The following is a 24,842-nucleotide window of genomic DNA, read 5'->3' on the forward strand; positions in this document are numbered from 1 at the left end:
CTGGAGCTTCATTAATGGGTTTTCATCAGTGCTGTAAAGTACTTAAGTACAAATATTGTAAGTACTGTACTTTACTTTACTATTTATATATTTTTTTACTTTTACTTAACTACATTCCTAAAGAAAATGATGTACTTTTTACTCCGTACATTTTCCCTGACACCCAAAAATACTCGTTACATTTTGAATGCATAGCAGGACAGGAAAATGGTAGAATTCACACACTAATCAAGAGAACATCCCTGGTCATCCCTACTGCCTCTTATCTGGTGGACTCACGAAACACAAATGCTTCATTTGTAAATTGAGTGTGGGAGTGTGCCCCTGGCTATCCGTATATTTTAAAAAATCAAGAAAAATGTGCCATCTGATTTGTTTAATATAAAGAATTTGAAATTATACATATACATTTAACATTTTAATCATTTGGCAGACGCTCTTATCCAGAGCGACTTACAGGAGCAATTAGGGTTAAGTACCTTGCTCAAGGGCACATCGACAGATTTTTCCCTTAGTCGGCTCTGGGATATTTTAGCAATTGCATTTACTTTTGATACTTCAGTAAATTTAAAACCAAATACTGTTACACATTTACTCAAGTACAGTTGAAGTCGGAAGTTTACATACACCTTAGCCAAATACATTAAAACTCAGTTTTTCACAATTCTTGACATTTAATTATAGTTAGAATTCCCTGTCTTAGGTCAGTTAGGATCACCACTTTATTTTCAGAATGTGAAATGTCAGAATAATAGTAGACAGAATGATTTATTTCAGCTTTTATTTCTTTCATCACATTCCCATTGGGTCTGAAGTTTACATTCACTCAATTAGTATTTGGTAGCATTGCCTTTAAATTGTTTAACTTGGGTCAAACGTTTAGGGTAGCCTTCCAGAAGCTTCCCACAATAGGTTGGGTGAATTTTGGCCCATTCCTTCTGACAGAGCTGGTGTAACGGAGTCAGGTTTGTAGGCCTCCTTGCTCACACATGCGTTTTCAATTCTGCCCACACATTTTCTATGGGATCGAGGTCAGGGCTTTGTGATGGCCACTCCAATACCTTGACTTTGTTGTCCTTAAGACATTTTGCCACAACTTTGGAAGCATGCTTAGGGCCATTGTCCATTTGGAAGACCCATTTGCGACCAAGCTTTAACTTCCTGACTGATGTCTTGAGATATTGCTTCAATATATCCACATCATTTTCCTGCCTCACAGTGCCATCTATTTTGTGAAGTGCACCAGTCCCTCCTGCAGCAAAGCACCCCCACAACATGATGCTGCATCACCATGCGCAATGCCAAGCTTCGGCTGGCATTGCAGTGGAAACGCGTTATCTGGAGCAGTGGAAACACGTTCTCTGGAGTGATGAATCACGCTTCACCATCTTGCAGTCCGACGAACGAATCTGGGTTTTGCGAATGCCAGGAGAAAGATACCTGCCCCAATGCATAGTCCCAATGCATAGTGTAAAGTTCGGTGGGGGATGAAAAATGGTCTCAGGCTGTTTTTCAAGGTTCGGGCTAGGCACCTTAGTGTCTGTGAAGGGAAATATTAACGCTACAGCATATAAGGAAATTCTAGACAATTCTCTGCTTCCAACTTTGTGGCAATAGTTTGGGGAAGGCCCTTTCCTGTTTTAGCATGGCAATACCCCCCGTGCACAAGCCAGGTGCATACAGAAATTATTTGTCGACATCGGTGTGGAAGAACTTGACTGGCCTGCACAGAGCCCTGACCACAACCTTCCTAGAGACATTAACGACACTCATGTGTGTCCAATTTACTCATTACGATTTCCCTGTTAAAAGAGGTGTGTTTTCTGTTGTCCTTTGCAGAAGCTTGAATTGTTTACCGTGTGCGGTCGTTTCCTGAGTGAGGTTTCGAGATTTAGTGTTTGTTTTTTCAAGTGTACTGTGATCCTGTGGCTACCATTTTTCAGAAAAGTATTATGTTTATCCTTAACCACTGATGCCTTGTCTGGTCTCTTCTCTGCACCTGGGTCCAACCTTACCACGTCACAAATGTGTCTCCCTTTGTCTGTTGGAAAGCAGACTGAAGCAGGATTTCCTTTAGGATTTTGCCTGTTTAGCTCCGTTCTGTTTCTTTTTATCCTGAAGAACTCCCTAGTCCTTGCCCATGACAAGCATACCCCTAACATGATGCAGCCACCACCATGCTTGAAAGTATGGAGAGTGGTACCCATTGATGTATTGGATTTTTTCCAAACATAACAATTTGTATTCAGGACAAAAAGTAAATGTTTGTAGTATTACTTTAGTGCATTGTTGCCAACACAATGCATGTTTTGGAATATTTTTTATTCTATATACAGTACCAGTCAAAAGTTTTGCCACATCTACAGGGTTTTTCTTTGTTCTTACTATTTTTTACATTGTAGAATAATAGTGAAGACATCAAAACTATGAAATAACACATATGGAATCATGTAGTAACTAAATAATATGTGTGAAATTAGATTTAGAATGGACCATTGTACTGCACCTGTATCGAAAAAGGTGCAGCAGGAAAAAATACATGTCATCTATATATATATACACTGCTCAAAAAAATAAAGGGAACACTTAAACAACACAATGTAACTCCAAGTCAATGACACTTCTGTGAAATCAAACTGTCCACTTAGGAAGCAACACTGATTGACAATAAAATTCACTGCTGTTGTGCAAATGGAATAGACAACAGGTGGAAATTATAGGCAATTAGCAAGACACCCCCAATAAAGGAGTGGTTCTGCAGGTGGTGACCACAGACACTTCTCAGTTCTATGCTTCCTGGCTGATGTTTTGGTCACTTTTGAATGCTGGCGGTGCTTTCACTCTAGTGGTAGCATGAGACGGAGTCTACAACCCACACAAGTGGCTCAGGTAGTGCAGCTCATCCAGGATGGCACATCAATGCGAGCTGTGGCAAGAAGGTTTGCTGTGTCTGTCAGCGTAGTGTCCAGAGCATGGAGGCGCTACCAGGAGACAGGCCAGTACATCAGGAGACGTGGAGGAGGCCGTAGGAGGGCAACAACCAGCAACAGGACCGCTACCTCGCCTTTGAGCAGGAGGAGCACTGCCAGAGCCCTGCAAAATGACCTCCAGCAGGCCAAAATGTGCATGTGTCTGCTCAAACGGTCAGAAACAGACTCCATGAGGGTGGTATGAGGGCCCGACGTCCACAGGTGGGGGTTGTGCTTACAGCCCAAACAGTGCAGGACGTTTGGGCATTTGCCAGAGAACACCAAGATTGGCAAATTCGCCACTGGCTCCCGTGCCTCTTCACAGATGAAAGCAGGTTCACACTGAGCACGTGACAGACGTGACAGAGTCTGGAGACGCCGTGGAGAACGTTCTGCTGCCTGCAACATCCTCCAGCTGACCGGTTTGGCGGTGGGTCAGTCATGGTGTGGGGTGGCATTTCTTTGGGGGCCGCACAGCCTCCATGTGCTCGCTAGAGGTAGCCTGACTGCCATTAGGTCACCGAGATGAGATCCTCAGAACCTTGTGAGACCATATGCTGGTGCGGTTGGCCCTGGGTTCTCCTAATGCAAGACAATGCTAGACCTCATGTGCTGTAGTGTGTCAGCAGTTCCTGCAAGAGAAGGCATTGATGCTATGGACTGACCCGCCCGTTCCCAGACCTGAATCCAATTGAGCACATCTGGGACACAGTTCGCTCCATCCACCAACGCCACGTTCACCACAGACTGTCCAGGAGTTGGCGGATGCTTTAGTCCAGGTCTGGGAGGAGATCCCTCAGGAGACCATCCGCCACTCATCAGGAGCATGCCCAGGCGTTGTAGGAGGTCATACAGGCCACGTGGAGCCACACACACTACTGAGCCTCATTTTGACTTGTTTTAAGGACATTACATCAAAGTTGGATCAAGCTGTAGTGTGGTTTTCCACTTTAATTTTGAGTGTGACTCCAAATCCAGACCTCCATGGGTTGATAAATTTAATTTCCATTGATAATTTTTGTGTGATTTTGTTGTCAGCACATTCAAGAATATTTCATTCATTCAGATCTAGGATGTGTTATTTTAGTGTTCCCTTTATTCTTTTGAGCAGTATATATATATAGCGAATGGAGGATGCTTTTCCCAGTGTTTTTTTTTTCTTCATGCCAGCCAGGTAGGCTATACTCCTTTTGTAAATATAAGCAATGTGCTTAATATTAGGAAAGTTGAACAAGAAAATATATTAAGCCTAGCCTATAGAAAGCTGATCCTCTTTTCAGTAGAGGTCATCACTCTGCAGTTGCATAGCCTGTTGAAATGTTGTGCAACATGAGTTCATGGGCTTTCAAAGTGTTTGATTAGATTTTCAAATACATTTGCATTGATGTCAGATTTATTAGAGGGACAATAGAGTGCTCAGTTCCAGGCAGTTAGCAAGTTTGGTAGGCTACTAATGACCATCAGCAGCATCAGAGCTTGGGGAAGCCTAATTACCGTAACTAAACGGCCATGTGGAATTTGACTGCCTTCATGACTCGTGACCGCTGGTGTGGCGGTAATACCATCACCGCAACAGCCCTAGTCACAACAAAATGTGAAAGAAATCAAGAAGTGTGAATATTTTCGGAAGGCACTGTATGCCCTTGGTGACCTATTGATCATGATTCTCAGGATTGTATTATCTGCATGTTCCTGTTGTCTTTACATCAATCACACACAGGCTATTGCAGGGGTCTTAAACCCTGTTCCTGGAGAGCTACCCTCCCATAGGTTTTTAATCCAGCCCACTTGTAACTAACCTGGTTCAGTTTATCAGCCAGTTATTTATTAGAATCAGGTGTGCTGGATTAGGTTTGGAGTGAGCCTACAGTAGTAGCCTAGATTTCAGAACAAAACTTTGCTCAAATCAAATCAAATTTTATTTGTCACATACACATGGTTAGCAGATGTTAATGCGCATGTAGCGAAATGCTTGTGCTTCTAGTTCCGACAATGCAGTAATAACCAACGAGTAATCTAACCTAACAATTCCACAACTACTACCTTATACACACAAGTGTAAAGGGATAAAGAATATGTACATAAGGATATATGAATGAGTGATGATACAGAACGGCATAGGCAAGATGCAGTAGATGGTATAGAGTACAGTATATACATATGAGATGAGTAATGTAGGGTATATAAACATAAAGTGGCATAGTTTAAAGTGGCTAGTGATACATGTATTACATAAAGATGGCAAGACGCAGTAGATGATATAGAGTACAGTATATACATATACATATGATATTAGTAATGTAGGATATGTAAACATTATATTAAGTGGCATTGTTTAAAGTGGCTAGTGATACATTTTTACATAAATTTCCATCAATTCCCATTATTAAAGTGGCTGGAGTTGAGTCAGTATGTTGGCAGCGGCCACTAAATTGTCGCTTAACATCTGAATGCCTTAGATAGAAGCTGTTTTTCAGTCTCTCGTCCCTGCTTTGATACCTGTACTGACCTCGCCTTCGAGGATAGCAGGGTGAACAGGCAGTGGCTCGGTGGTTTGTCCTTGATGATCTTTATGCCTTCCTGTGACATCGTTGGTGTAGTGTCCTGGAGGCAGCAGTTTGTCCCCTGGTGATGCGTTGTGCAGACCTCACTACCTCTGGAGACCTTACGGTGGGCGGAGCAGTTGCGTACCAGGCGGGTTATACAGCCCGACAGGATGCTCTCATTGTGATCTGTAGAAGTGTGAGTGCCTTTTGGTGACAAGCCGAATTTCTTCAGCCTCCTGAGGTTGAAGAGGCGCTGCTGTTCCTTCTCACAACGCTGTCTGTGTGGTGGACCAATTCAGGTGTCCGTGATGTGTACACCGAGAACTAAAAACTTACTACCCCCTCACTACTGTCCCGTCGATGTGGATAGTGGGTGCTCCCTCTGCTTTCCTGAAGTCACAATCATCTCCTTTGTTTTGTTGACGTTAGTTTGAGGTTATTTCCTGACACCACACTCCCGAGGCCCTCACTCTCCCTGTATCGTACGTCATTGTTGGTAATCAAGCCTACCACTGTAGTGTCGTCCGCAAACTTGATGATGAGTTGGAGGCTTGCATGCCAGCAATTGTGGTACACAGGGAGTACAGGAGAGGCTCAGAACGCACCCTTGTGGGGCCCCAGTGTTGAGATCAGCGGTGGAGATTTGTTACCTACCCCTCACCACTTGGGGGCGGCCCGTCAGTAGTCAGTACCCAGTTGCACAGGGCGGTCAGAGACCCAGGTCTCGAGCCTTGATGAACGATTTGGAGGTACTATGGTGTTAAATGCTGAGCTATATCGCATGATGAACAGCATCTTCAACATAGGTATTCTCTTGTCCAGATGGGTTAGGGCAGTGCTGCGGTGGTGCGATTCTTGTCGCTGTGACCTTGGGTCGGGTAAGCAAAATTGGAGGTCTAGAAGGGTGTCAGTAGGTCGAGTTGATAGGTCTCCTTGACTAGTCTCTCAAAGCATTCATATACGAGAAGTGAGTCTACGGCCGGTGCGTTAGCTCATTACCTTAGCTTTCTTGGGAAAGGAACAATGTCGTGCCTCTTGAAGCATGTGGAACAGCAGACTGGGAAGGATGATTGAATATGTCCGTAAACACACCACCAGCTGGTCTGCGCATGCTCTGAGGACGCGCTGGGAATCCGTCTGGCTGCAGCCTTGCGAAGGTTAACACGTTTAAAGTTTCTCACCTCGGCTGCAGTTGAAGAGACCCCAGGTTTTGTTAGCGGGCCGTGTCAGTGGCACTGTATGTCCTCAACGGAGCAAAAAAATTATTTAATCTGTCTGGAGCAAAATCCTGGTCGCGACGGACCTCTTGTGTCTGACTGTTGAATTGCGACTCTACTTTGTCTCTATACTGGCACTTAGCTGTTTGATTGCCAGCGGAGGGAAAGCTACACTGTTTGTATTCCGTCATGTTGTGTCACCTTGCCCTGGTAAAAGCGTGTTCGCACTTTCAGTTTCACCGAATGCTGCCATCAAACCACGGTTTTCTGGTTTTGGAATGTTTTAATCGTTGCTGGTATTACGTCGCCGATGCACTTTCTAATGAACTCGCTCACCGAATCAGCGTATTCGTCAATGTTGTTGTTGGACGCACATGCGAACAATCCCAATTCCACTACGATCAAAGCAGCTTGAAGCGTGGAATCAGATTGGTCGGACCAGCGTTGAACAGACCTGAGCGCTGGAGCTTCTTGTTTTAGTTTTTGTTTGTAGGCTGGAAGCAACAAAATGGAGTCGTGGTCAGCTTTTCCGAAAGGAGGGCGGGGGAGGGCCTTATATGCGTCGCGGAAGTTAGAATAACAATGATCCAGGGTTTTACCAGCCCTGGTAGCACAATCGATATGCTGATAGAATTTAGGGAGTTTTGTTTTCAGATTAGCCTTGTTAAAATCCACAGCTACGATGGAATGCAGCCTCAGGGTGTGTGGTTTCCAGTTTACATAGAGTCAGATAAAGTTCGTTCAGGTTCATCGATGTGTCTGCTTGGGGGGGAATATATACAGCTGTGATTATAATCGAAGGGAATGGGAGGTACTCAATGGGAGTACCTCAGCGCTATTTAAATATACCTTAAAGGCTTTTGTTTGTCTGTGTAGTAAATTATCACACAGCATCAACTCTACAGAGAAGTAAATGCCAAAAAGACACATCTTACAGCTGTGCATGTTTTTGCTGCGCAGGTTTGTTTTTTGCTAAAGTGATTTAGTCAGTGCAATTTTTTAAATTTGTTTTTATTCAAAGCAGCTGGCCCCAAATACATTTTTCATTTGTTATCTAGATATTCACTGACAATATAGGTATAGGTAACAATATAGCTAAAGTGCTGCAGACTGTTCCACCTAAACTCTTAGCCCTCACTGCAGCCGTTATAACACACACAATGGCTTTCAAATTATGTAAAAGTCACCTAGTACTTGTATTTTTATAAATCTTGTCTGTGGTGATCTGAACACCAGCTGGCAGTTGTTGGCATGTTTTCATGGCACAGTTGCTCTGTAGGCGGAGTGATGCAGCTGTTGATATTGAATTTCGGAACCAATGCAGATCTTGTCCAGAGTTAATGCCCATGGGATTATATAGAGGTTCCCATGCAAATTGTTAATGAGCGTGGATTGTTTATTTCATCATGAGCTGTACAGGACATGTATGCAACGCAAGGCAGAAAGGGTTATGTTTTCATTAGATACGTTCACGTGACCCGATGTTGACATGTATAATATGAAATGGTTGTTGTGTGCTGGAAGAGACTATACACTGTATGTGTATACACTTATGTACTCTTTATAAGGAATTATGTGAATCATGTGGAATATTCCTGTTTAACTTTATACATAGGATTTGGGGTAAATTAAAATATACCGTTTTTTTTAAATACAGTTAAATCAAGGAAATTATTGCTCTTTGTTGCTTTGCTCTGTCTGGGCTTTTGTAGGCCTACTATACTGTTTACTACAATAGCTGTTTACTTTGTATGTGGGAGGTTCAGTTTATTGTAGAGTTTTTGCACAAGAGAAAGTGGGAGGAGAAGAGATGTACAGGCAGAGGTAGTGACTGATAGTGATTGTCGTGACCAGAAGAAGTGCATCACTGCTGTTGTATCATACTGTAAAAGATGGGGCTGTCAAAATGTTGCCACAGCCCTGTATGTCCTCTGTGTGACCTCCATTTCTAACCTTCCCCTACTTCATATGGCCATCACCTAGTCAGTTCTCAACAAAAGTAAATAAAGGATTACTAAGTGAACAGTCATCTCCCACATCGGTTAGCTCTCTTGTTTTTGCTGTCTCTCTGTCCCCCAGAATAGGATGTGGCCCTCACATATCCCATAGGGCTTTGCTGCCCTGTATTTCCGTCGATGGTGGATTTTTATAATGGCTGAGAAGTGACTCTCTCAATAAGTAATGAGCCTACGCCAGGCTTGTGATGTGGATCAAGAGAATGCATGACTGCGGATCATCCAGCCCCTCCCTTGTACTGACTGACTTCCTCCATTATGTTTGGGCTGAACCAGCAGCTCCATGAAAAAGCGGGAGAGAATCCTGCTGCAATGCTTCCGAGGATTAGGGGATTTACAGGAAAAAGCTTCCGAAAGTTAAGCTTACAGGACAGGAAAATGAAGTAGGACAATTGGTAACATTGGGAATATCTGAAACCAAAACACTGTTAGAGGTAGGGGCCTAATCTGCTTTTTCAGTGACAGCTTTGTGGGGAAATGAGTCCACAGGTAGACGAAACACATTTAACAAGTTGCTACCCCCTCTCTCTTCATGTAAGAGAAGGGTTAGTTAATTGGACATGACCAATGTTCCCGTAAGAAAAATGTGTCACTGAGCAAATTTCAGGTCTGCTGAGCGCAAACTTGAACATTGTGAAAATTGTGTGCAACTTCCAGCACATGTTTACTGTGAACACTGAGGCTGTACCCGCTTTACGTTACAGTTTTAACTGTTGTCATGTAGGCTACTGTGGGTATTTGATCATATTGTAGGCCTGCCAGAGTGGCCTACCATCAAAAACAATGGAGAAAATGCATCCCATAACATTTTAACATGGAACTAGCTGTTCTATCATTCAGCTTACAGTAGCAGCCAATGTGTATTGTTCAATGTAGGCCTACATTCAATGAGACTTTTTGGAGAAAAAAAACACAGTGCTTGACATTAACCTGTTTATCCACTTGTCCATCAGACAAGGAGGTCACTGAAAATGTTATGTTGTTTGATGCAAGAAACCACTTTACAAAATAAAATGCATTATTATTCCGATACCATTATTACAGAGATTCAGACAAATTATCCTACCCTCTGCCTATTGGCTACTTAGGCTTGAATAAGCTGTCTCAAAATATAACACTGCCCCTTTAAGACAAAAAAAAGCTCTCTACCTGACTCGCTTTTCAAAGATCTGAAAAAAAGAACTGTACACGTTATGTGCACTTGTAGGAAGCGATCACTCCCCTATTGCTGATTACAAATGATCAATAACTGGGCTAGTAACTCACTAACTAGCAAAGGATTATAACATAATGTGCACACGTGGCTACATGCAGCTCTTGCTTTGATCGCAAGTGCATTTACTCATGACCGCTCATGCTATTAAAACAGTCCAGTTCAAAGTAAATGAAACAGATCCATATATGGCAATGGTCTATTTGCATATATGCCTATTGCAGCTCTGATTGTTTATGCCTCACCGGTCTGTGTAGAATATGGGCTGAGTAGTGCGTGTCAATGCAGTAGAATCCTAATCCGATGCATTGTGCCTACAACAAAATCTCTTGCATAGTTAGTTTTATTTCAGTATGTTGCTTTGAAAGTGGCGAATATTGCGTTGATTCGATCACAATTGCCACAGCAAAGGGAAATGTTGATAGTGTTAACAGGGAAAACTCTAAAACAGTGGGCACCAACCTTTTCTGAGGCAAGATCACTTTGAGTCAAAATGCATAACTTAAAAAAACGTAAGCCTATGCAACATTAACCAATTTAAAAACAGTCCTGTAGCAATGAGGCTTGTGCAGTAAGCTATAGGCCCAATACATTATCACCGCATATTGGCTTTGCTTGAATGCCCTGACAATGCATTGTTGTTCGGGGTATTTTTTTTAATGATATTTAAACATTTGAGGTAGGCTATATGATCACACCGGTAATAGATCCGTCGTATTTCTTGTGAAGCACAGCTGAGTGAGCATACGTTTAAATATTTTTATTTAAATTTTACTGGGCTGATTGTTCCTGCATCTGATGGTCAGTCTCAGTAGAGGGAGAGAGCTGTAGACTGAGGGTCCGTCTCTCAACATCCCTTTCCTACACTGACACTGACCAAAAAGTGACACTGTCTTCCAGCTGATGGCGAAACTCGAGTCGCACCACATTTCTTCTGCCTCATGCACAAATTGATGTTGTTACTCCTATTGAACAGAGAAAGTGAAATATTCCTCAATATTAAAGACCCAAGCCACTAATAATAACAACGCAAGGCTATTGATACACTTTCCTACTCATTCATTACTGCTGAGGTGCTTGTTGTAGCGCTGAGTGGAAGTAGGCAGAACGAGCATTTTATGCAGGGGCGCAATTTTTCACTGGGGACATGGTTTCGTGATACAAAACTAGGCAACGGTGTGCTTTGGGACCATGCGGACACCTCCGAGCGATGTCCCCCCCACTTCTAAAACCAAAGTTGCGCCCCTGATTTTATGGTTTATAAAAGTGTTGAATACAAAGTGTTGATAGTGCTGAGTAAGAACTTAAACATGAACTCACTCATAAAAACACCATCTCGTTTCTGTATTTGTTGACAGTCTCTCTCTAGTCACGGTTTTAAACATTTTAAAATCTCACAGTATCAACTGTGCTGTAGCTTTCTTTTATGCCTGCTACATTACTGCAGACACGGTCATCTGAGCCATCCGATTGGCCAGCGGTAGTCCTATAGTGCACTTGATTTGCTCTCTGGGCCTGCCGGGAAGGTAGACTTTGTACCTTCAGACACATGAAATGGTTAGAAATGGCAACAGTTCGCCTACCCAGCGCAGGGCACCTGCCACCAACAACCCGAGACAAATAAAAAAAATATGAACACAATGCTTTATCGTTGGCATCTTGGAGAGGCGATCGACTGGTTGGTGACCACTGCTCTAGAAAGTTGAATGAAGTTTAATCTCGTGCTTCTCTCTGTGGGATGATATTTTGTGCGCAGCTTAGAGGGAACATTGGACGTGACCTTGAGATGTAAATACAAGGTGATATGTCAGTGTGTGCTCTTAAGCATACGGTATGAGGCCTAAAAATTAATTGCAAATGAATGAATGGAAAATGAATGGCATTTCAATTAATGGCAACCTGCAATACAGTTTAATTAAATTAGTGGCTGCAGTGGATATATGGAGGTTATTATAATTACTTTGAGTACCTCTAAGAAATTATTTGTTGTAGTGAGGAGGGAGCTTCATTCTTGTGGAAGTCTAGTTAAGTTAACGCAACCACCCACACTTATGTTGTCTTTAAGGCCACTAGACTAGAGACTCGACTGTGTTATAGACCTGCATCTTATTACAAGCCTGGCTAAGCACTAAATGGAACAGGGTAATTGTGTCAGTGATCCTGTGTCTGAAGTATTGCTTGAGGCCCACAGTGACACAGGAAGATATGCCAACCTAACTTGCAATGAAAACACAAGTGCCTTGTCAGGATTTAAGGATTTTAGTGGAAATTAACCCTCTCATCTATTAAGGACAGTTTTAATGTGACAATATATTAAATGTCCTCCGTGTTTACTATATTGCTTTCTAAAATAGTAAAAGCCTTCAAGTGACTTGCAGTGACAGATTTAATTTATGTTTTTCTCTCACAGGACCAAAGCCCAAATCCGGAGCCCTGCGCTTGCTCTCTCTTCTCAACGTCTGGCACCTAGTATCCAACCCCTCTACTTCGTACCTACACTACACTCTGAACTCTCCCTCTCTTTCTGTCTCTCTGTCTGTCTCTCTCTCTCTGCGCCGACCCCCTCCCAGCTCCCCCCTCAGCATCCCTGATGCGTAAGAACAGTAAGGTGACGCAGCGTGAGCATACCAGTGAGCATGTCACAGAGTCGGTGGCAGACCTGCTCGCTCACGAAGCGCCGCTTGACTACAAGAACAGTTCTCTGAATGTTGGAGGGGTACCCGGGAAGAAGATTGTTCTCGAGCCCCCCGAGAACGATGGCCGCCCGGCCTGGAACAGCAAACTTCAGTACATTCTGGCCCAGGTGGGCTTCTCTGTGGGGCTAGGAAACGTCTGGCGCTTCCCTTACCTGTGCCAAAAGAATGGAGGAGGTGAGTGGCAGACCGCGCCCCATAAGGGCTGGCTGACTAAATAGAATCAAAACTGAATAACTCTTTCACAAAATATAGAACAATAATTATTATTAAGTCAATGGATGAGCAAGGTCATTTCCTCCTCATCTTCCTGTCTGCCTCTGATGAAGAGTCTAGCGGCTTCCTGGCAGCTCAGTGACCCAGACTGTAAGAATGACATGCCAGGTACACTGGCCTGCCATCACAGTCAGGCTGGGCTGCCAAGAGAAAAGCACAGCTCCACAAACACCACTCTAAATATAGCTGTGCTATCGATTACTACTGGCACTGGGGCAGGCCAAGGCTCAACTGATACTCTGATCAACATGAAAGGGATACTCTCAATTAAACATTAATGCTCTGTATTGTGATGATGATTTGATTTATTTTGTCATGTAGTTACAGGTGCACATTGTAAGTCTTTGCTGGTATAGTAGTTCAGAACACCCCTATTTGTTAGGGCAGGTTGGCATTGATGTACTGGAGGCAGCTCTGCAGAATGGTCACTAGCTGATTTTTAACCTAACCTAACCCTAACCTTAACCACCCTGCAAAACCCTAATGCCTAGCCCTAACATTACACGAAGGCCAATTTTGACTTTGCAGCTGGCTCATCTAGTGGAAATTGCTCAGATTTCTTACTATTTTATGTTTTGTACTTGACAGTGTTTTGCAGAATGTGCTAAATTTAGCTTCTGCACTCCCTTGCTCTAACATAACCTAACCGCTCTACCATAAATGGATAAAAACATGCCCCATCAGTTTTAATGAGCATCACAACTCTGACCATTACAGCAGCATAAAAGACCACATCTCTTACCTCTGGTCATAGAAATGACGATTAGGCATGCTCAATTCACCTCCGAAACCTCACAGTCTCCCTGTCTTCACCAGATAATGACTGATGTGTTTGGTGCACCAGCCCTGTTCTCTCACACACCTTCTCTTCCTGATTTATTGCTAATAGGCAGGATTTAAAGGCTCCTATACCCAAGCAGCCTCGTCGTTTTACCAGGAGAACGGACATCTTTCACCCCCTAATTTACCTCCAGGCAGCAAATTACAGCCACATGAAATGGCTCTGTGGTGTTAGGTGGTTATCGCTCTGGGCCTTCTTCCCCCTCCTCTCTCTCTCCTTCTCCCCTTCCAGCGTTCTCTGCTTCTCTTTCATACACATGTCTTTACCTCAGTTTGCATGCTATACAGTATATCAGGACTGTTAGCTGGCCCCAGTTCAGATAGGCTGCAATTGATTGCAAAAAGTTATATATATTTTTTTTAAATACAATTTCTTACCTACATCCAATGACCTGGTTCTATTTCTTCTTGATCTCATGTTGTTTTGACATTAGTAACAACTCAATTAAAACAAAACATGGAACTGCCATCTGTGTCCAGTGGGTTATGAGCTCTAGGCTATGTAACTGGTACTCCTGAAGTATTATTAGTGATAGTGCTCCAGCGTAAGTCTTAGCATCCTGATGATCAAACACAGTAACATCCAGATTAAGCCTCTCTTGGATTAAGCTGGGAAGCACCACATTTAGACATCCCCCATAATTCAAATCAAATACTAAAATAGACCTTAGTAAATCACTGGTTGGATGGGCTCTGACTTGCAGGGTGGGAGAGTAATAGTGACAAGTGATGCAGAACTGTCAAGTACAAACAGACAGACACTATAGTGTCCTGAGGCTCAGAGCTCTGGCCTCTCCCCTGACTCACTGAGTTGGACTTCATGACCATCAACTAGAGGGTTTGTCTTCCTGTCACCCAGTCTGTCCACCTCTCCCCTTCCCCTCTGTCTTTGTAATGATACACAATTAATTATAATTAGTGTTCTAGAAACAGCTCAGAAGAATAGAGCCAGGGTCCACAGTAAATGTTAAGTCTCTCCATTGATTCAGCAAGGGAGACAATTGAAACGTGTGCATTATTTCAAAGGAAAGGTTTTCCACATTTTACACAATGCTTAGTACTGTAATATCACACATACAGTATGACTACTCATGTAACTAATTGTCTATTGGGAGAAATATAGCATGATCACTTTGACCCCTTTCTTTCAGGTGCCTATCTGGTCCCGTATTTCATCCTCCTCATCCTCATCGGCGTCCCGCTCTTCTTCCTGGAGCTAGCGGTGGGCCAGAAGATCCGACGTGGGAGCATTGGGGTGTGGAACTARGTGTGCCCCCACCTGGGTGGGATAGGGGTGTCCAGTCTAATGGTGAGTGACAGGGAGGATGGTGTCTTTGGTTTAAGGTTGCCTATTATATCACCTTTTGGTTGAAGTTGAGGCTGGAAATCAGTTTAACTGATCATCCTCCAATCATCAGCTACATAATGCTATAAGTTTTAACATGATTTTGGTTATGTAATCTGTTTATGTTCTGAAGTGCTTGTTCCACGTAACAAAATAGACAGTGTCCCAAGAGAAAAACAGTGTGACTGACCACAGTGCACTCCAGAGGGAAACAGAGAGGGTCAGTCAGTGTGATAAGGATAATGGATGCTGGATGTGGGGTTTATCACCGGGAGCTTCGATGAATGGGCTCTGATTTCAATAGAAACTCTCTACGTCAGTGACTGTGTGATTTATTAAGTATACTATTGTCTGCATATACCAACACTTTGTGGACTCCCCTGACTATCTCCATGCTTGGCTGCCTTAGTATACTGTTTTTACCACATGTATTGCGGTGCTTTCACCAGCGCTCTATTTAACACCCTCCAACCCGAATCTCTTTAAAAACTTATTTTGGCTGGGATCCCGTTAATGGGATCGATATGACAACAGCCAGTGAAAGTGCAGGGCGCCAAATTCAAAACAACAGAAATCTCATAATTAAAATTTCTCAGACATACAAGTATTTTACACCATTTTAAAGATAATGGTGTTGTTAATCCCACCACAGTGTCCGATTTCAAAAAGGCTTTACGACGAAAGAACAACATATCATTATGTTAGGTCAGCACCTATTCACAGAAAAACACAGCCATTATTCCAGCCTAAGAGAGGAGTCACAAAAAGCAGAAATAGAGTTAAAATTAATCACTAACCTTTGATGATCTTCATCAGATGACACTCATAGGACTTCATGTTACACAATACATGTATGTTTTGTTCGATAAAGTTCATATTTATATCCAAAAATCTCAGTTTACATTGGCGCGTTATGTTCAGTAATGTTTTGCCTCCAAAACATCCGGTGATTTTGCAGAGAGCCACATCAATTTACAGAAATACTCATAATAAACATTGATAAAAGATACAAGTATTATACATGGAACTTTAGATAAACATCTCCTTAATGCAATCGCTGTGTCAGATTTAAAAACGGAAAAAGCACACCATGCTATAATCTGAGTACAGCGCTCGGAGCCCAAACAAGCCATGAAGATATCCGCCATGTTGTGGAGTCAACAGATGTCAGAATAGCATTATAAATATTCACTTACCTTTGATGATCTTCATCAGAATGCACTCCCAGGAATCCCAGTTCCACAATAAATGTTTGATTTGTTCCATAAAGTCCATAATTTATGTCCAAATACCTCCTTTTTATTGCGCGTTCAGTACACAATCCAAACTCACGACGCGCGGGCAAGTCCATGCGAAAGTTCAGACGAAAAGTCATATTACAGTTCGTAGAAACATGTCAAACGAAGTATAGAATCAATCTTTAGGATGTTTGTAACATAAATCTTCAATAATGTTCCTTTCCTTTGTCTTCAGAAATGCAATGGAACGCAAGCTAACTCTCTCACGTGAGGGGGCGTGGTCAGCTCATGGCACTCTGCTAGACCCCTGACTCAAAGAGCCCTCACCCCCCCCTTCACAGTAGAAGCATCAAACAAGGTTCTAAAGACTGTTGATATCTAGTGGAAGCCTTAGGAAGTGCAATATGACCAATATCCCACTGTATATTCGATAGGCGATGAGTTGAAAAACTACAAACCTCAGATTTCCCACTTCCTGTTTGGATTTTTTCTCAGGTTTTTGTCTGCCATATGAGTTCTGTTATACTCACAGACATCATTCAAACAGTTTTAGAAACTTCAGAGTGTTTTCTATCCCAATCTACTAATAATATGCATATATTAGCAACTGGGCCTGAGTAGCAGGCAGTTTACTCTGGGCACCTTATTCATCCAAGCTACTTAATACTGCCCCCAGCCATAAGAATTTTAAAGGCCCAATTCAGTCGTTTTTATCTCAATGTCAAATTATTTATAGGGAATAGTTAAGTACTTTACTGTAATAGTTTTCCATTAAAAGGGTTAAAAATAAAAATAAAATAAACTTTAGCAAAAAACTATTTCTCAAGCTAGAATTTTGCTTGGACTGTCTGGGAGTGGTCTGAGTGGGGAGGGGGCGGGATATGTAATCTGAAAACTAGCTGTTATTGGCAGAGAGGTTTGGAACGCTCTTTGTTATTGGTCTATATTAACTTATACCGTCTAGTGATGTCACCAGGCAAGCCAAAACTCCACCGTGCAAAACCTGCTGATTAGAAGGTTCTGTGCAGATTGTATTTTCAACCAGCAACTATCAGGAAATAACACTGATCAAATTTCTTCACTTTTACATTGTTAGTTTCATCACTTGCTGTACATTATGATACAAAACATTAGGGGGAAATGAATTCTGACTGCACTGGGCTTTTAAGATAAAAGCTGTTGATCATGCTTTCTGTGTACATGCCAGTTTGATAGGAGGGATCAATTTAAACTGCTCCAGGTCTTGAATTTGGCATATTGGACATTTTGTGACTCACATCACATAATCTCACTGTCACAACATCACATAACATGCCAACCTCCCGCTTTAATAAGAGATAGGTGGATCATTTATTTTGGGAAGCTTTCACTGTCCATTTCTGAATATTGTGAGAGGAAATATACCTTGTGTAAATCTGTTGAACTGGAAAGTATAATCACTAATGAGGCAAACTCTCTTTAGGGGATAGATATGCCTTGATTTAATTGAGCATAGCAGGTCTAAACATGGTTCCCCATGTCTGCTTTACCTTACACAGCTCAAAACAAACATACTCTGTGTTATTATGATGGAGAAAGCTATCTCACATTCTTCATTCCATAAGATGTGACATAGAAAGTTGTATGAGTCAGTAACGTAGAAAAGGACTATAAAGATGAGTAATATGGATAATGTCCTAGATAATGAGAGAGAGGCAGAGATGGTAGGGGGGGTTAGGGTGTGAGAGAGAGAGAACCCCTCGTTGGTGTTGTACGTGACTGAGAGTGGCAGCTATAAATACCTCTTAAGAGATCACTGTGGAAATGGCTGAACGAGTGTACTTCAATTATTCATTGTTTCCCAACCTTGTTTAGCTTCTGCCTGTCCTTGTTGACATGGATGCTCAAAAGATTTAGCAGACACTCTTATCCTGATTACACTCTTATCCTAATAGCCAGTTAGTGTTAAGAGCCTTGCTCAAGGGCACATTGACAGATTTTTAACATAGTTATCTCTGGTATTCAAACCAGAGACCTTTTGGTTACTGGCCCAATGCTTGTAACCACTAGGCTATCTGCCACCCTAGGAACATGAGAAAATAACATACTCCTGCCTATATAGACCATCGGAATAAGAAATATATTGAAATTGCCTCTCACGGTACAGTAGTGTATATATCGATATTCACACATGCACTTGCCATTTGACTGAAAGAGTGGCATCAACCAGCAGTGACAGGGACTCGTGCAGAGGAGCACCTCAGAGGTAATTGTGAGTTCCATTGGACTTTCTTACTCTAACAGACTCTGCCTCTCCTACATTCCAGGTGTGTGGCTTTGTGGGGCTCTACTACAACGTCATCATCGGCTGGAGCATCTTCTACTTCTTCCAGTCCTTCCAGTACCCACTCCCATGGGCCGAATGCCCTATCAGGAGGAATGGATCATTAGCCAGTGAGTGAATGCCAGATCTGAACATCGGGACAGAGGAGAGATGCAGAGGGCAAAGAGAATGGAGTCATATAACTCCTCTGAACTGTTTGATAAAGCCCAAGCAGCTGGGTGACCATGATCAATGTGGTTTGCCACAGTTTGTCTCACAAACTAGAAAGGATTCAATGAATATTGAATTAAACCTCTCTCCTTTTTTTAATAAGGCCTGTATTTGATTAATCAGATATGACTAATTGTTATACACACTCATTTTGCCCTGTAGAATAATCCATACTTACACAATCATTTTTGGTCAGTCTGAGAAAAACACACATTTGTGTTTAGTTATTCAATCTTCCAGTTCAATCCAGTTTTGGCCAGGACGGCACTGAATCACACATCTAACTAGATCAGTTGATGGTGTTAGCTTACTTACGAGGATCCTTCATGACTCAGATGGACATAATCCAGATTAAAGTCCTTTGAGARTTAGATTAGAGGTGGTGATAATACAATCCCAGCGGTTCCAAGAATCACTCAGCGCTCGCCTCTCCTCTCCTCTCCTCTGCTCTGCTCCTCACATGACTCAGCAGTATGAAGACAGTTAGCCACCAGTGAGCAGGGAGGATAGCAGCTGTAGCTGGTCAGATAGTCCTGCTCCAACAGAAGGGTTTTTACACTGACAGACAGAGGCATATTGCATGGTGTTGCAAGTCATCATGTTACTGTCTAATCTAGTCCCTCCAGGATTCCGTGATTCTGCGATCGCAAATCCTTTAGCAAAATCAACCATTCCCCGCATATTATGTGAGGGTTTGCAAATTTTACCAAGCACCACAGTATTTCCTCGTAAAACAATCAAATAATTGCAATATTATTGCAATACAAAAAGTACAAAAAGAAGGCTCGCAATTTACAACCAATCACAGCACATTTATCTTATAATATGGTTCAATCAAGCCACACGTCAACAAACGTTTTCTCTCATCAGCGCATTTTCGCAAACAAATTGGACAAAATCATCACATATTGCCATGCAAAATGTCAGAATTGCTGCAGCAAAATCAAGCATTTTTGTCCACAAATATCAAAGTCCCAGCGAAATCCTGGAGGCACTGGTAATCATACAGTACTACACACACAGATGCTAGTATTGTATGTGATTCCCCATAGGTTTACTCTTTACAATTGGTGGTTTACTACACCATGCCATACTCCTACACTACAGTATAGTGGTATTTGAGTTTTTCCACAGTGGCATTACAAGTTGTCTGTAGAATTGTCTTTAATTCTGTGTGGAAAAAGTGACCTCTCGCCATGGTCATACAGATGTAGGATTTTAATTTGATCACCCTGTTGCAGAAGAACTTGTAGTGTATTTGAGGTTTAAACAGGCTTCTGAAGTCTGTAATTTCCATACATTTTTCATAAGGGAATATCAAGTATCAACCGCTACAAAAATGTCCATTAATTATAATCCACATAATAATTCACATTTCCTGTTGCTGCAGGATTATTTTCTTGCTGTAGCAAACTGGCTCAAATTAAGATCCTACAGTGGCAATAAAAAGTATGTGAACCCTTTGGAATTACCTGGATTTCTGCATAAATTAGTCATAACATTTGATCTGATCTTCATCTTAGTCACAACAATAGACAAACACAGTCTGCTTAAACTAATAACACACAAATTATTGTATTTTTCTTGTCTATATTGAATACAGTACATCATTTAAACATTCACAGTGTAGGTTGGAAAAAGTATCTGAACCTCTAGGCTAATGACTTTTCCAAAAGCTAATTGAAGTCAGCTAACCTGGAGTCTAATCAATGAGACGAGATTGGTTAGAGCTGCCCTGCCCTATAAAAAACACTCACAAAAATTGAGTCTGCTATTCACAATAAGCATTGCTTGATGTGAACCATGTCTCGAACAAAAGAGATCCCAGAAGACCTAAGATTAAGAATTGATCATTTGCATGAAGCTGGAAAGGGTTACAAAAGTATCTCTAAAAGCCTTGATGTTCATCAGTCCACGGAAAGACAAATTGTCTATTCACTGTTGCTACTCTCCCTAGAAGTGGCCGACATGCAAAGATGACTGCAAGAGCACAGTTCAGAATGCTCAATGAGGTTAAGAAGAATCCTAGAGTGTCAGCTAAAGACTTACAGAAATCTCTGGAACATGCTAACATCTCTGTTGACGAGTCTACGATACTTAAAACCCTAAACAAGGATGCGTGTTCATGGGAGGACACCACGGAAGATGCCAAGAAAACATTGCTGCACGTCTGAAGTTCACAAAATAGCACCTGGATTTTCCACAGCTCTTCTGGCCAAATATTCTGTGGACAGATTAAACTAAAGTTGAGTTGTTTGGAAGGAACACACAACACTGTGTCGAGAAAAAAAGGCACAGCACACCAACATCAAAACCTAATCCCAACTGTAAAGTATGGTGGAGGGAGCATCACTGTTTGGGGCTACTTTGCCTCCTCAGGGCCTCGACAGCTTGCTATCATTGACGGAAAAATGTATTCCCAATTTTATCAAGACATTTTGCAGGAGAATGTTTGGCTATCTGTCCACCAATTGAAGCTCAACAGAAGTTGGGTGATGCAAGAGGACAACGACCCAAAACACAGAAGTAAATCAACAACAGAATGGCTTCAACAGAAGAAAATACGCCTTCTGGAGTGGCCCAGTCAGAGTCCTGACCTCAACCCAATTGAGATGCTGTGGAATGACCTCAAGAGCGGATCACACCAGACATCCCAAGAATATTGCTGAACTGAAACAGTTTTGTAAAGATGAATGGTCCAAAATTCCTTTTGACCGTTGTGCAGGTCTGATCCGCAACTACAGAAAACGTTTGGTTGAGTTTATTGCTGCCAAAGCAGGGTCAACCAGTTATTAAAGGGTTCACATACTTTCCCCATCCTACACTGTGAATGTTTATACGGTGTGTTCAATAAAGACATGAAAAGGTATAATTGTTTGTTTGTTATTAGTTTAAGCAGACTCTGTTTGTTTATTGTTTTGACTTAGATCAAATTACATTTTTTGACCAATTGATGCAGAAGTCCAGGTAATTCCAAAGGGTTCACATACTTTTTCTTACCACTGTACATCTGTAGAGAAAGGTAGACCCTATCATTAAATGCAGGTGTGTGGGACCACAGAACCATGCTGCTCTGCGCCCACTCTGACTTGGCCCCATGGTCACATGTCTGCAGTAAACACTTCAGATAAACTGTGGTTCACATTGACATCGGCAGGGTCAGATCAGCTAAACACAGAGACCAAGGTCGTTCAGACCTAGCGTTCACTTTGAATATAGTTCTGTGCTTCTGGAGTGACTTGCAGGAGTGGAGGAGTAAGAAGAAGGGAGAGAGAGATGCAGATATTCAGAGTTACTGCATGTAACCTGGAATGCCATCACTCATAGACAGAGGATAAAAATAGAATTATGGGAGGCCACCATGATTTCCTTTGCTGAACATTGCCATCTACCTGACATAAATAGAGACTGGTACACTTAGTTGACCTGGCATTTTCTGTGAGTGCATGTGTCTCTGTGTGGGTGTGTGGGCATATTTTTTGTGTGTATGCGTGCCTGCATGTTCTCGCATGCGTGTGGGTGCATATGCATATATTTCTATAATACGTCTGTAAGACTGCTTTCTCCGGACTTAGATCCATGTATCATTTCCCCAAGGTTGAATTAGAAAAGGTGAAAATATGCACAGAGAAAAATGTCAAGTGCCTTGAATGAGGGCTCACGCTGTGCATACCAAGTACAAGGACGACCTTGTTTACCTTGCTAATGTACATCTGGGAGAACCAATCCAGGGGGAGAGGGGATTTGGTTCCTGTGTAAACAGTCTCTCCCTCATTTTATTTCCCTCTGTTCTCTATCTTCCACTCCCCTTATCCCTTTACTCTCCCTATCATATCCCTCCTCTCCCTCTCTTTCATCCTCCCTGACCTCCCTTCCTTTTCACTACAACTTTTTTCACTCTCCCTCTCTCTCTCCCTCCCCTCTCTCTGACCATCCCCCTCCCCCTCACCCCTCTGCAGTCGTGGAGCCAGAGTGTGAGAAAAGCTCGGCCACCATCTACTTCTGGTACCGCCAGACCCTGAACACCACCAGCACCATCGCAGACAGCGGCGGCCTGAACGTCAAGATGACCCTGTCTCTGCTGGTGGCCTGGATCATCGTCTGCCTGGCTGTCATCAGAGGCATCGCGTCCTCCGGGAAGGTAGGGAGCGCTGTGGGGAGGAAGTGGAGTGTTTGTGGGCGGAGTGTGGGTGGAGAGGTGCAGGGGGTATGGGTAGAGGGAGAGGGACAGTGGATGTGCGAGAGAGGGCAGGGGGCATCAGGAAGAGGGGCAGGGGTGTTGGGGGGGAGAGTCAAAAGAGTGTAGGGAAGATATATGATTTAAGAACATGACATGACTAAAATTGCACTGGAATAATAGCCTACTGGACTTGATTCCTACCTCCTCTGGCATGTATAGTGTAGTTATTGTACAGAATGGTTGACTAAGTTGTTTCCTGTGGTCTGTCAGGTGATGTACTTCAGCTCGCTGTTCCCCTACGTGGTGCTCTTCTGTTTCTGGTGAGAGGTTTGCTGTTGAAGGGTGCTGTTGATGGCATTGCACACATGTTCACTCCCAAGGTGAGATTCAGAGGAGGCCGTTATATACACCACACACACACACCACACACACAACACACACACACCACACACACACACACACCACACACACACACACACACACACACACACACACACACACACACACACACACACACACACACACACACAGAGAGAAGCACACACACACACACACACACACACACACACACACACACACACACCACACACACACACACACACACCACACACACACACACACACACACACCACACACACACACACACACACACACCAGAGAGAAGCACACACACACACACACACACCACACACACACACACACACACACACACAACACACCACACACACACACACACACACACACACACACACACACACACACACACACACACACACACACACACACACACACACACACACACACACACACACACAGAGAACTTCCATTGCAGTTGTATGCTGTCATTTATGGGAGGAAAGACAGAGCTACTATACCGATAGAATTTATAAACATTTCTAATGATTATAACCAATTAGCCACCTAGCTAACATGGAATTTGTAACACATCATACACATCATCATACATATTGCATAACATATCATATGAAATGTATGATGGACATCCACAAATTAATACATAACATACCAAACGTAATATATCATACTAATTTGAGTGTCCCGGATTTTCTTTAACGATGTTACATCTACCCCTAAGTCCAAGTTTGTCAGCCAATGTGTTACTGTGTGTTCCAGCTGGAGAAGATGCTGGAACCCCAGGTGTGGAGGGAGGCAGCCACCCAGGTGTTCTTTGCCCTGGGCCTGGGCTTCGGTGGAGTTATTGCCTTCTCCAGCTACAACAAGATAGACAACAACTGCCACTTTGACGCCGTGCTCGTCTCCTTCATCAACTTTTTCACCTCCATCCTGGCTACTCTGGTGGTGTTCGCCGTGCTGGGCTTCAAGGCAAACCTCATGAACGAGAAGTGTGTCATAGAGTAAGTTCAAATCAAATGCCCTAGCAGCCGTCTATAGTGATGGTGGAGGGAATTCAAGCTGTCTTATACAGAATTAAACAACTCTTTGCTCACACCATATATTTATTATCATGTCTTCTCTGTGATCAGATTCAGGACTTTTGCGGTGATCTTCATCTTGTGCTCTATCGACCATGTTTCCCTGTGGTCTCTTCAGGAACGGAGAGAAGATCCTTGGCTACCTGAACTCTAACGTGCTGAGTCATGACCTCATTCCGCCACACGTGAACTTCTCCCAGCTGTCCACCGTAGACTACGCTGAGATATACGCCGTCATCAAGACGGTGAAGGAGGGCAGCTTCGCCGAGCTGAGCCTGGACCCCTGTGTCCTGGAGGATGAGCTTAACAAGGTACAGTCTGTC

At 42.8% G+C, this 24,842-nt stretch overlaps 1 protein-coding gene across 1 annotated transcript in view; it reads left to right on the top strand.

Annotated features, from left to right (window-relative positions):
• LOC111967098 (sodium-dependent neutral amino acid transporter SLC6A17-like) overlaps nucleotides 1-24,842 on the top strand; it is a 34,054-nt gene that overhangs the window by 4,840 nt on the left and 4,372 nt on the right. The window contains 8 exon segments of the mRNA XM_023991992.2: nucleotides 12,371-12,830; nucleotides 14,921-15,078; nucleotides 18,659-18,785; nucleotides 22,845-23,026; nucleotides 23,336-23,381; nucleotides 23,384-23,445; nucleotides 24,200-24,441; nucleotides 24,638-24,830. Coding sequence (XP_023847760.2) covers nucleotides 12,551-12,830; nucleotides 14,921-15,078; nucleotides 18,659-18,785; nucleotides 22,845-23,026; nucleotides 23,336-23,381; nucleotides 23,384-23,445; nucleotides 24,200-24,441; nucleotides 24,638-24,830 — 1,290 coding nt within the window. The 5' untranslated portion in view covers nucleotides 12,371-12,550.

Source organism: Salvelinus sp. IW2-2015, linkage group LG1 (genome assembly GCF_002910315.2).
Source record: "Salvelinus sp. IW2-2015 linkage group LG1, ASM291031v2, whole genome shotgun sequence".
NCBI classification, from domain to species: Eukaryota; Metazoa; Chordata; class Actinopteri; order Salmoniformes; family Salmonidae; genus Salvelinus; species Salvelinus sp. IW2-2015.